This window comes from Schistocerca cancellata, chromosome 3 (genome assembly GCF_023864275.1).
Source record: "Schistocerca cancellata isolate TAMUIC-IGC-003103 chromosome 3, iqSchCanc2.1, whole genome shotgun sequence".
NCBI lineage: Eukaryota > Metazoa > Arthropoda > Insecta > Orthoptera > Acrididae > Schistocerca > Schistocerca cancellata.
This window is the reverse complement of record NC_064628.1, coordinates 198,619,332-198,633,822: the sequence shown is the minus strand read 5'-3', so window position 1 is coordinate 198,633,822 and position 14,491 is coordinate 198,619,332. Positions and strand designations below refer to the sequence as shown.

At 37.8% G+C, this 14,491-nt stretch overlaps 1 protein-coding gene across 2 annotated transcripts in view; it reads right to left on the bottom strand.

The window, feature by feature from the left end:
- Window positions 1–14,491, bottom strand: part of LOC126174817 (putative aminopeptidase W07G4.4) — a 78,306-nt gene that overhangs the window by 45,192 nt on the left and 18,623 nt on the right. For both annotated transcript variants that reach the window (XM_049921194.1, XM_049921195.1), the window contains exons 5-6: window positions 10,080–10,198; window positions 2,108–2,286 (exon numbers count right to left, since the gene is read on the bottom strand). In XM_049921194.1, coding sequence (XP_049777151.1) covers window positions 2,108–2,286; window positions 10,080–10,198 — 298 coding nt within the window. The remainder of the gene's footprint in view (window positions 1–2,107; window positions 2,287–10,079; window positions 10,199–14,491) is intronic.

The window sequence follows — 14,491 nt, the reverse complement described above, 5'->3', positions numbered from 1 at the left end:
TCCTCAAAATAAGTTAGAAATACCACATAAAGAAGGTAAGGGTAATATTTTAAATGCAGTGGAAGAAAAACACATTAAAAGGCCCATCGCGCAATCACCAGACTATTCGTTTAACAGTTATACAGAGCTCAAACAACTGAATATTAGCAAACTATGATTACTTACAACCAGTAAATTAGGAGGTTCTATAGCTTAAGGTATTTTGATTGTGTTATACAGAAGACTGGTCTTAAAGGAAGAAAGATTGGGTTTAATGTCCTGTCGACATCAAGCTCATTAGAGATGGAGCACAAGCTCGGACTGTGTCAAGGAAAGGGAAGGAAATTGATTGTACTCTTTTGAAGGAACCATCCTGGCATTTGCCTGGAGAGACTTAGGAAGATCACAGAAAAACCCAAATATGGATGGTCGAACATGGGTTTGAACAGTCATAATCCTGAATGCGAATCCAGTGTGCTAACCACTGCACCACCTCACTCAGTGAGACTCCAGCACCTCGTGCATAGTGCCCTTCCAGACTGCTGGTCAGTCTGCTCAATTCTTGTGGCTTGTGCATGACGCTGCACCCTCATGACAGCCCATTAGTTAGACATGGTCTACATACTGACATTATGGGACAGATGTTCCAACCGTTTTCATTGATTAAGGTGGTGTACTGGTTTCTAACCACAGCACCAGCAATCAGTAAGTTCACTTCTGTACGTTTATGCTGGCTGCAGTATTAAACCTGATCTGAGCTGTGAATAGCACTTTATCCATTATAGTTACCACCTTACAATAGAAGCTTTATTATAGGGCCACTCACATTATCTGTATGAAACATTTACAAGTTAAAACAGTAATGTTCTCAATTGTACAGGGCATCTGCACATTTTATATTCAACGGGATTGGTTTTAAGGTTAGTTTAACTAATTTTTGGGTGAATAAATCGCTTGTTTTTACCTTGACATGAAAGGTGGTCACGTAATTTGAACTTCTGCAATTGCTGAGGATACTGTGGGTCAGTGTCGACCATTATACCTTGTCAATAGTGAACTACAACAGCTAAATGTAACAGGCAATGTAAGTAAGTCTACAACACACCAGTATATGTTCAAAATCATTATGCAACAGTAGCCCCTGATCATAGATTCATAACACAACCACTTTATGTATAAATTTAACCCTCGAGCGGGCGCACCATTTTTCATAACACGAGCGGACGCGCGGCGCACTTTGTACACATGTATAGAACAGGTTTCCTTATGTTACCAAGTTAAGTCAAGTATGATAAATCACAGTTTAATCTTAGTTTATTTAAACAAGGAGAAAATAAACTTACATAATATAAGCTAAACTACTGTTGTATTAAACAATGATGAAATAAATTTTCACTATAACTCTCTTTTGTCAAGGACAGATGTTAAAGAGACAGTAATAACGCATTCAAAGCATTAAGCAGTTCAGTTGCATCAGATCTCAGTCAGTTGCTTATTCGATCACTAATTATCTCGTAGACAACTGCCTCAATGTGGGATTATGTTGCTAGTTTGTAACTGGGGTCATTTTTTTTAACTGATCATAAAGTTTTTTCCCGCGTAGCTCGCTTTGTATTTTATACTGCTGCTGATTACTTGGACGTACGACAACACAATTTATTGCTGTGTTACCTGAAGCAATACTGAAGGAATAGGTATGGGTTTGCAGTTGTGAAACAAAACTGGAACCACACAAAATCATTTTATTTTTGGTTGGCGCACTTTATAAACAGGCGTGCCCACTTGAGGGTTAAGCATATTGGTTAATCCAATTCTAATCTCATGGGTTTTTTTTTTTTAAATTATTCAATTCACAAATAATTTATTCTGACTACATAAAGACATTTTCACTATAATAATAGTATTGTTAATTTTTTATACAGAGATGTGTCAGAAGATGCAACTAAAAATGTCGCAAAACTAGTAGTGTCAGTCTATAAAGACATCAATAAATACAGCTATAGTGGATTAACAAGGTTTCATTCATTTTAACATCTATACTTTACTGCTTGGAAGTTCCATAAACTATGTGTATATATCATAGCCCCTTCTTTAAATTAGATGTATAAATACAAATACATCAACTCACCACTTGCTGCTCTATTGACAGCGGCGAACAGTGGATACTCTTGACACAGAACACTTTCATCACTCACTGTCTCAATACATATCTGTGTATTTCCTTCGAACAGCTTGCGCACATACTCCTCTACTCGTGGTGCAGCCATACGCTCCGGATCTCCACCACCAATGTCTCGAGCAGTCCACCTGGATTAAAAATTCAAAATATTTCATGTTTTTATTAAAACCTGAATTTTTAAACTGTTTAACTTTATAAAACAGTGTAAAATGATGGTACAGTTTTAGCCGGGCATAGCAATTTCTCAAAACTGTTTCCCACTTATTAGAAGCATGTTGTCTTACATTGTGCACCTAAATGAAATTTGTTTGGTGATCTAAAGAAAGTTTAAATTAACAACAGTAATAATAGCTTTCATATAATACTAACTTCAGTTTCAAGAAATAGCAGAGGCTATTACAGAATGTAGATAAGTGCTCCAACGCAATGAACACTATCCACAAGCGAACAATTTAGTTTCATTTAAACAACTCCATGTGAAAGAAAGGTTTTTAATTAAAAAATGAAGAAAATAATTTTTGAGGCAACACATCTCATCTAGGATGGAAACCCCTCCCACCACCCCCAATCTTCTCAAATATGGGCATTTGTGGCCATCTTTCTTCTACAGAAATCTCTAGCACCAGTGCTAAGGGAGACATTAGCACATACCTCCTAAATATTTCTGAATATGCAGTTGCACACTTTACAGAAATGTCTGCATCCAGCAGTTACAAGCAGATCTTTACAAATCAGTGATGCACAGTAGAATACAGCTCTTTATCATTTTGCTGTCACCATCTAGAATCTTATAATGCCCCCTTTTAATATGGTTTTTCAAGACCACTTTAAGTTATGTTGAGAGGTCAGCCAGCTAATACAAAATGTTGGAAATAATGGTTAATAATCAACTTCATTGTTGCTTGGAATCTAAAAAACTTCTTCCTCAATCCCAATGTCATTTCCGAGAAACACGGTCCACCGCTTTTACCCTAGAACCAGCACTCCACAATGCTTCTGCACACCACTGACATCTTATTGTTGTATTCTTTGAACTTCAAAGAGCATACAATACAATATGGCATTACCATATGTTATCCACATTACACAAATGAGGTTTTCACAGCTGCATGCTAATTTTTATGGAGGAATTTTATTGTACACTGCTTCAAATCCAAATAAGCACAAGAAAAAGGGAACGTAGGGTGTGAGGGGAGTGGCAGGGGTACAGTGATTAGTAGCAATTACTGCCAATTTTGCTATAGCAATAAACAATATTGTAAATGCTGTGGAACTTAGTCTCATTGGCGCTACTATACACTGATGATTTCTGCTTATAATACAGCTCTATGTCATTACAGATATCATCTTCAGACTTGTATGAAAGTCAAGTGACTGGGCACAATATGATGGGCATTTCCTCTCACAAGCTAAATACAGTGTCATCTTTTTGTGTATAAGATACTTAGTCTCAATTTGGACTTCAAAAAGGTCACTCCATAGGACATGCTATTTTTCCGCACACAAATCACAATATAAAAAATTTAAATGACAAAATATTGCCAAATGGTATTTTCTGTGATGTATCAAAAGCATTTTACTGTGGTGTTCACAGTATTCTCCAAGAGAAGCTCAAATGCCATACATATTTGAATAATCCGTACATATTTTTTCTCCAAATTTAAGGACAAAAAACTGAGGTATGCAGATTAATTGAAATAATGTTGTACTGCTTTGCCTCCAACATTAGATCCTATTATACTACTATAGAATTGTTGTGGCCTCAATCTGAGACTTGTCAATCGCTTGTTACAAGTGAAGTGTTAACAGAGTGTTAACTTATTAATTAGGGCTACAAGTTCTCGTTATTGTTCATACACAGCTAAAGAAAAAGTTAAAATTATTGAAGAACCAAAGACCACTGGAAACAGTACAGTGGGAAGAAAATACGATGAGAGTGAGGGTTGTATTTGCAAAAAAACCTAGCTTCAAGAAGCAATTGGTAATAGCTGAGCATTTCCCAGCTGAAACGCAAATCATCTGGACTTTGAAAAAGGCTGTATGATTATGTAGATGAGAAGCAACGTCATAAATGTGCAGTGACTAGTGAAATGTTTAAACTCTCAAAACATTGGCTTTAGCCAAAGAATGAGGCATTACCAGTTTCAAAGTTAGCCTGGGCTGGCTATCAAGATTTTTCATTAGAAAGTATTAGGCTTCTAGAACAAAACAATCATTATTCAATGGCTTTCAATTGATTACAAGGATACAGTCGTGAATTTTCATCACTATGCGACAAAATGTGCACCATGAACATTCCTATACATTATTGCAAATCGGTAATGCGGATCAAACACCAGTATATTTTGAGATGCTGCTTGACAATACCATAAAAAGGTAAGGTCAATTCAGCATCATGATACAAACTAGCAGAAATGAGAAGCAAATGCATACAATGATGGTGTGAGCATATTAGCATGGGCGCGTGTGCACTACCACATTATGTGATATTTAAAAGGCAAACTATTCCGAAAATGTAAGTGAAAGGCATATTGGTGAGAGCAAATCTGAAAGGGGGCCAGACAACGACCTTGTGGTTGACTGGGTGATGCACATTTGGCAGGGGCAGGGTGGGGCAGGTGGGAGAGGGGCAGGGGAGATGGGAGGGGGGGGAGGCGGGAGAGGGTGATTAATGCTTGTCTTCTGAAATGGTAAAGATGAATGTTGTAATAGTAAAGCTGAGATATGGAGAGTTGAGCAGGATAGACTAGTCCAAAGAGCCACATTAAATCAAACCAGTTTTCTGACTTGGCAACCACAACACACCTCAGAAGCTACTGAAAAATGAACTAAATGCTATCTGTACTGTTCACTTATATAGTATTCCTGCTGTATTTGTAAATAGTACCTGAAATACTGAAAAATCTGCATGTAACATTTTGTATACACTATGTATCACTTGACACATTCAACACTTTTCCCGTACGCCTAATGGGCGCACATGTTTCGGCCGTGTGGACGGCACCCGCATCCCGTACAGGCACTGCTTTTGTGGTCACTAAAAGGTGTTTTTCATTGCACAAGGCTCGCGGCTGTGAGATAACTGCAGTTGTTCATATTTTGTCCACTAGATGCAACAGTAGTCGATGAGTTCTGTGTATCACTTGCATGAGTAGAATATCTGTCAGTGTAGTGATCGGTTCTTTGACGACATTTTCACTTGTCGCACAATCGTAAATTTGCATACTGAGCAAAAATGACAGGGACTTCTGGGAAAGTGAAGTTCTGGACATTTTATTCAGAGAAACTGACTTTGGTACTGATGTCAGTGATGAGGAAAGTAAATACGAGTGAGAAAGTGGTTCAAGTGATGAATCAAGTAATAGCTTTCTCTCCTCCTCAATTTTGATGCTAATGTATATGGAGAATTTGTAAAGAAAACACTTTTTTTTCTTTTTATTTAATTTTAATTATAGTTTTCCATTAGATGAGGAGCTGCAATGATCAACAAATGTTACAGCAACAAATGGAACTGTAGGTCTTACTCAACACAGTGCTAAGACTGTCAGGAACACGGCGCACTGCCTCAGCTTCCAGTATCTCAGTACCTGGAGCCGCTTGTTTGTGAACAGGAGCTGATGTTTACAACTGTATTTTGAACTTTTTTAGTCGCGGTGTTATCCAAAACATAAAGACTGAGACAAACAGATACGCAGGTACAAAAATTGCCACAATGAAACAGCAAAATGAAATAAAAAAGAACTCTATGTGGCACAAATGGGATCCAATAAACTACACAATATAATTTTGCAACATTTCTGCATATGTGTGTCATGAAGTTACCAAAGCTAATTGACTATTGGTCAACTGATCCAATTTTACAAACGGGCTTTGCGAGTCGATTGTTGAGCCAGGTCAGGTTTTCCAATATTATATTCATGCTGCATGCCAATGATAACTCAATGTACATAAAAAAAGCAGAGGAAAACCACATTCTCTTCTTTAAATTAAACCTCTGTTCGATTTTTTTGTCGACAAATGTAGATCCAGTTTCATGCCATTTGAAAATTTGACTATATATGAAGCTATTTGTCCATTTCATGGATGTGTTGCTTCAGGGTTTACATGAAAAACAAACCCAATAAATATGGCATGAAGCTTTATGCACTTGCTGATGCTGCAACAGGCTATCTCCTGAACTGCAATGTTTACACTGGGTCAGTAAGGAGGACTGACAACCATATTCCAGAGTTAGTAGATAGACTCTGTCCTCCATATTATGGTAAAGGCCATTGAATTTACATGGACAGATATTACACTAGTGTTCTCCTACTGAAGATATTGTGGGAGAAAAATAAATTAGCTGTTGGAACTGTAATGGAAAACAGAAAAAGCTTAGCAATAAGCTTCAAAACAAAGAAATCGAAGCAAAATGAAATATTTTGTAGGAATGGGCCCATTCTAGAGCTGAAGTGGAAAAATAAACATGATGTATACTGTCTATACACAAAACATCAAGTTACCACCAAATACATTCCAGTATGTTCAAAAGGTGGTATTACATCAGTAATGAAAGCAGACGTAATTGACTATAACATGAACAAGACTGGTGTAGATCGTGTGGATCACCTGTGCAATTACTGCCCATTCATGCAAAAAGTAATGAAGTGGTGGAAAAAAACTTTTCTTCCATATTTTTGTAATGTCTGTCATGAACAGTTTTATTTTGTACAAAAAGGTCAGCAAACAGAAACTCTCTCTTGTGGACTTCATAAGAAAAGTTAGCTTGAAATTGGTAGTAACAGTAGGAGACTTTTGATCTTTAGAACCAACACCAAGCACTAGACTGGACAGAAATTTTGGCCGTCACTTTCCACAAAATGTACCTCCCACTGCCAACAAAGTAAATTCTATGCATTATTGCACAGTTTGCTCTAATAAAGGGAAGAAAGAAACCAGCAAGCGGACAAGAAAAGAAAGCAGATGGTGGTGCAAAGACTGTGACATAGGACTCTGTGTACCTCAGTGCTCGCAGGGTTACCCCTCTAAAGTGAATTATGTGTAAAATATATGTAATCATTTTATATCATAAAATAATAAATAAAAAAACTCCTGTTAACCAAATTCTTTTTATTATAAACACCAGAAATCATGTTAAAAAACGTAAAAAATTTTCCAGGTGAAGGTTTCTCATGTTTTTGGGAATGCTGGTACACCTCTACCGATGCAAGTATACAGTATATACAAGGTGTGATTGGAAAGTTTTAAGAATGGGCTTTTAATTGTACAATGGTGATACATGCTACTGTGACGCATCTCCTTCATAATAGTACCCTTCTGACTGAACACACCAACTCCAACAGTGTTTCCACTTTTGGAAACATCCCTGGAAATTTTTTTCCTGAAGTGTATTAAGGACGCTCTCCGTATTTGCCTGGATGTTTTCAATCAAGTCAAATCACTTCCCTTTCAGTGAAAAATCAGTTTAGGAAACAGGTAGAAGTCCGCAGTGGCCAAATAAGGGGAATATGTTGGTTGTGGAAGCACAGGAATTTTGAATTTGGTAAAAAATTCAATGATGGAGATGGCATGATGAGCCGAAGCACCCTACTCCTCTCTCTCCACAATGCAGGCCTTTTCTTCCGCACCTTTTTGTGCAAACACTCAAGGACACATTTGTAGTATTCCTGGTTAATTGTCTGTCCTCCAGGGGTAAATACATGATGCACAATACCGGTAGAATCGAAAAAAATCACCAACGTAGTCTTCACTTTCAACCGACTTTGCCATGCTTTTTTTGGTCGTGGTGAACCTGGAGTCTTCCACTGCAAAGACTGCACTTTGGTTTCAGAATCATATCCATATACCCACAATTCATCACCTGTAATTACCCTATTTAACAAATCTGAGTCATTTTTAGTCCAGTTAGTCAGATCTTGGCACACTTCAAGTCGGTATTGTCTCTGGTCACTTGACAACACTTTTCGAATGAATTTTGCAGACACTCGACACAAGTTCACATTTTCAGTTAAAATTGACTGAACTGCATAGAAACTTAAATTAAGTTCATCAGCCATCTCCCTAATTGTAATTCTATGATCAGAGCGCACTAAATCATGAACTTTCACAACATTTTCATTCGTTTTTGAGGTGGAAGGACAGCTGGACCATGGTCCATCTTCAAATGATTCACGGCCATTTTTAAATCTGTTGAACCAGACAAAAACATATGACTGGCTCATACAATTATCTTCAAAAGCTGTTTTTAATTCGTATGTCTCAGAAGCTGATTTCAAAGTTTTAAAACAAAATTTCATACAAACTTGTTGCTCCGTTTTTATGTCCACTTTCCCGGAGACAGAGTCCGGCAACGAGCCCTAACAAACCCACACACAACCAGCTGTCACAATGAACTGAATAAGGAAACACAGTTTCCTGTCAGAGGGCTTTCAAGGACAAGGCAATGACTCACTCCCCAATCCATGTACAGTGTGTAAACTTTTAGATGGCATACCTCTCCCTAGTCCTGAATCTGTAGAAGTCGGTAAACGTTGGGAGGCTTCGGTAGGCACGCAGTTTCGACTGCTGCCAACATTACGTAGCTGACTGTGTTGTACAAGGTAGCCATTGTCGTCTGCTTCGTTATTGTTTTGCACTGTACTGTTCTGCGTGTTTTTATTGTGCAGCTGTGCTAAACATTATCAAAATGAGTGAAGAGGTAGTTGCTGGCCCATCTCGGGAGTCGCCAACAACCCCTACCGGTAGGGCTACAGTTAGAAGGAAACCAGTATTACTTAGCGATGCTCGCAAAATTATATTGCGTGTGATTGAATGCTGCGAAAGGGAAAGGGAGCAGAAAAAATTGCTTCACCTCATTTACAAATCTTCAGTGAGAGCTGCTACATACACAGGACAAAGCATGCGTAGCATTGGAAGATTCAAACAGTTTTCCAAGAATCATCGTGGCGTACCACCACAAATGCCTGGCAAGAAAAGGTGAGTTTCCATTTCCGCGAGCAAAATACCTGAGATGGAAATGCACAGAGGGCAGACATACATACATACATTCATTCATTTTTATATATAGAGATTGACAGTTATGTTATACTATAAGACCTGTTTAAGTATATTTTAATTTTATAATTAATAGTTTAACATTGCGGAGAATGAAAAAGAAAAAAAAAAAAAAAATTGCAAGCAGTGGTAATCGAACCCGGGTCTGCTGCATGACAAGCCTCTATTTAATCAATTGCGCTACACATGCTACAATGACCTAACTGTTGAAACATTGTCCATTACTCTTTTCGGGCACTCTGAGAACAACTCACCAAAGTTTCATTGCAATCGGATGAATGGTTTGTGAGCGCATAGTAGACAAACATACATACATTCATTTTTATATATATAGATTTTAATGTACATAACGATTTCAGTTTAGTTTACAAACAACATTTAAAGTGAGTTTTACTTCCAAGCCTTTTGTCTGCTTTCGTGTAAGAATGGCGCGCAATTTGTAGTGCCAGCACTGCAACTGGTAGGCGTGCCTTGTCTCCCCCCCCCCCCCCCCCCCAACGGCTCCTCACCCCTCGCCAGCCAAAGCTTGCTTCCTCCTCTCCCCGCACTCCCATCACAACTCTGCCGTCTTACAGTTAACACACTGTACCTGACCTGCCCGCCTAACTAGTACGCAGTAGCGGATCCATTCTTAAAACTTTCCAATCACACCTCATAAAGACTATATTTTTCCTAATCTATAAAGTATGGAGTTTCAAATGATGCTAGAAATGTGCCTTTGAGGCCATTTGTTATTGTACACTTACTCATTAAAGTTGCTTGAAAATCGCCAGTGCACCTGCACAGTCAAGGCGCATACATAGCAGTGTGGAATGTGTTAATGGTTGTAGTCTTAAGATTAGTTAGGATTGCATATTCAGTTGATTACCTCCCACTTTCGATGGCAACAGCATTCTTAATGACTTCACGCAGGTCACAGCTACCAACCACTCCAATATTTTTGACCTTACTGCTTTTACTGGGCACATCTTCGCGTAGCTGAAGAGGCTGTGACAAGGAAGGTAGATTATTTATAATGTACTATTCTTACAACTAAAACGAAAATACTCTGGAATATATACTTAAAAAGTGAAAAAAAAGCTGTTGTGCACTTGCTTCAGGAGGTGTAATTCTAAATGTCATCAATAGAAAAAAAAAAGCACAATTACAGATTTCATAACTGGTGGGTTCCTGTCATCCTGGGACCTTAAGTGTCCTGCCTCTCCTTTCTAATCTTCCCCAAGATATCCCTCTTTCCTCCTTAAGGAAGAGACTAACATTCTGAACGGTAGGGAGGCTTTTGTTTTTTACTGTATATGACTACTTGGAGTACATAAAATTTTATCTCTTGAAGGTAATTGATTACCATCTTTCTACTTCTAATTTTAATTTTCTCAAGTGAAATTTTCCTCTGGCACAAGTACGTATATGGCAAATTAAAAATATTCAAACTCTTCTTTTGAAATGACATACTAGATTTTCAGTAGCTACTGCTATGGTTGTAGTTTAATAAATAGGAAATATCACATAACTGGGATTTAAATGAAAACATAGTTACTGTCTATGCTGGCTTATATGGAAGAACAACTACAGTGGAACCTCTCTTTTACAATTTTCAGGGGACTTTAAAAAAGTGATACAAATTGCAGGACTATGTAAATGGTGGGAAATTACTTTTTATGCACATACATTAGTTATAAACTTCATGAATACATTGGTAGTTTATACTTTTTGATGAAAAAACCCAGTATTATAGCTTGTTTCAATTTCTTGTGGAGGTTTTCCTATCATTTCTTTTAGTTTATCAATACAATGTGAAATTTATAACCGGGTAGTTAAAAATCCACTCAACAAGCAGCAGCAGTAAAACACACATACACAAGATATTCAAGTTTGCAAGCTTACAGAGCCAATGGCCCGTCCTCCTAGCAGAAAGGTTGAAGGGGAAGGAAGAGGGGTGAAGGAAAAGGACTGTTGAGGTTTAGGAAGAGGGATAAATTTGGGAAAGTCATTTAGAACCCCAGGTTAGGGGAGACTTACAGGATGGGATGAAAAAAAAGACTGATTGCTTGATTGATGGGGACTGCACTGTACAAGATTTCAAAACCTGAGAACTTAAAGGTGGAAGATAGAGTAATGTGCAAGAAACAGATTACTGCAAAGACATCAAGCACGAGTTAATAAGAGCAGAAATCTAAGTGCATTGTATGTGATAGAGGTAGGGGACAGGGAAAAATAGGCAGGATGGAAATTAAAAGAGATAGAAAAGTAAAATGGAGTGGAGAAAGGAAAAGTTGCTGAGAAGAAATACAGAGACCGAAGAAATTAACATTAAATTTAGGCCAAGAGGGTGGTGAGAACCACGGATATTTTGTAATGTCACTTCCCACCTGTGGAGTTTTGAGAAATTGTGTCTTGGGGAAGAATCCAGATGCTACGTATGGTGAAACAAGCACCAAGATCACAAATGTCATGCTGTAGAGTACCCTATGCAACAGGATATATTGTGTTGACAGTGTACACCCTCTGTCTATGTCAACCCATCTCAACTGGTAACTTGGTGGTGGTCATGCCAATGTAGAAGGCCCAGCAGTGTTTACATAACAGCTGATATAAGACGCGTCGTTTCACAGGTGGCTCTCCCTCTGACAGTATATGTTTTACTAGTTATAGAACTATTATAGGTCATGGAAGTAGGATACATAGGGCACGTCTTACAGCAGGGACAGTCACAGGTGTAGAAGCCGTAGGATAGAGAGGTGGGTGCAAAAAGAGCATAGAGTCTGACAAGGATACTGTGGAGATAGGGAGGGTGATGAAAAGCTGTGGAATTTATGTTGTCTACATCAAAAATTTAGCAGAAATGTGGAAGTGATGAAAGACCTGAACATATATAACATATTTGTGAATGTAAATCTTTAGGGAAGAAGTATATCTAACTTCAAATAAAAAAACTTACTACATTGTGCACTAAAAATAATTTTTAAGAAAAATATTCCAGATACAGGATATCAGTTGGCAACAGGTGATTACAGAAGATGGCAGACCCAATGACAGATTAACAGGGTGCTGCAAAATGAATATACAGTTTTAAAGCTTCATAGCATTTATTACATTTTACTTACAATTATAAATAATACAGCACATGATAGAGCAACTCAAACAGTATTTTTTGGCACACCTGTGCACAAATGGAAGAGTATGTAACAACAGAGTGACTGAAGATGTTGAACAAGTGGGTCTTTCACACATAGCCCCATGAAATCAGTTCAGAAGGCTCGTCATGGATTAGAAATTCCAGTGACATCTTTGTGGGGGCTTTTAAGAAGACACTTATAACTCAGTTCTTATTGTTTGCAATTCTTACAAGCTCTAAAGCATGCAGACTACAAGCCATGTCTCCGCAATATCCTTTCTTTCAGGAGTGCTAGTCCTGCAAGTTTCGCAGGAGAGCTTCTGTAAAGTTTGGAAGGTAGGAGACGAGGTACTGGCAGAAGCAAAGCTGTGAGGACGGGGCATGAGTCGTGCTTGGGTAGCTCAGTTGGTAGAGCACTTGCCCGCGAAAGGCAAAGGTCCCGAGTTCGAGTCTCAGTCTGGCACACAGTTTTAATCTGCCAGGAAGTTTCATATGAGCGCACACTCTGCTGGGTAGTGAAAATCTCATTCTGGATGTAGCCTACAGTTTATGTTCCAAATTTGCATATGAAATATTTCTGCATGGCAAAGATTCTCTGTGTCATGTTGTCTTTAGTGATGAACTGACATTTCACCTAAATGGAAATGTAAACACACACAAAGTGCATATCCAGGGGTCAGCAAATACCCATGAGATGGACAGTTGTGATGAGACTCTTACAAATTGAATGTTTTTTTGTGCTATATCCTGGCAGAAAGTTTATGGGCCTTTCTTTTTCTGTGAAAGAACTGTAACTGGTGGTTCTTATCTTGCTGGCTACAGCTATGGCTCTTTCCTCAATTGGAAGAAGCTGAACCACAGAACTTTAATTGCCAGAAAGATGGTACAACATCTCACAGACATAATTCAGTATGCAACTGGTTAAACGACATTGTACCCAACCACTAGATTGGCTGCAAGAGGCTGGATGATAGAGTTTGTTTTCCATGACTTTTACATTCTCATACAACCAGACACCACGCGATTTTTGTTGTATTTCATAAATGAGTATGTGCCTTTGCAACCAGCTGATCCAGCTAACTTAAAAAAACAGGACTGAAGCAGTTGTTGCAACAATTATTCCAGCCTTGCTTATCAAGATTTGGGAAGAATTTGGCTGTCAAATCAATGTGTGATGAATGGTGTTCACATTGAACACTTAATAAAAACTCTGAGTTGCTCTTTCATATAATGTATTATTTATGATTGTAAGCTGAATGTAATAAATACTACAAAGCTTTAAAACCCCTATATCATTTTCAAATACCCTGAATATTCTATACATGTCACCATGAAGTTAAATGTATGTATATACACAGTGGCATAATATAACTTTGTAGTACATGATACTGAGTGGAATGTGAAGATAATTTTAATTGTGCTGTCAGGTAATGATGGGAACAACAGAATGAAAACCATCAATTCATTCAATTGTAGTTTTAACATTGGACTATTCATTCATTCTTTTGCATGAAGTCTGTCTGTAATACTTTCATTCATTGAACTATAGGAATGGTATATAAGCAGAGTACACATACGGCTGAGAGGTAGACCTACCCCAGGATAAGTGAAGACATTTCAGGGTATACACCAAAGTTAAAATTAGCATTGAACATATTTATTTCATTGTGTTCTGAATAGACTAAGTCTTCTTTTCATTATTTTAAACTGATTGAAATACTGCTATTGATTACATAGGTCCACATGCTGTTAATGCACTACTAATGATGCTGATGTATCGCTGGGTGTATGAAGTTGAGCATAAAAGTTCCTTTACAGGCACATCAAGAAGAAAGGAATACCGCCAAATTTTAGCGACTATTTGCATTATGTTTTACTGAAAAGGCTTGATGATGTTCATAAATTAAAAATCATTTTAATCTTGCCCTTAAATACTTATTCTATCATTTTTTTTGTGTGTGGAAGGTAAATACGTTGTGCAGAAAATTACACTGGCGGCTACATACATACAAATCACACTCATTCACACAAACCTTTATACATTTTACAGCCTTTGAAAAGTAGCAGGTATACATACTTCTCAGGCATGAAGAAGTACTGTTCATATTCATATATTGATACTTCAGTTTCACAGTTAATCCTAATTCTAACAATCACTGTAAACA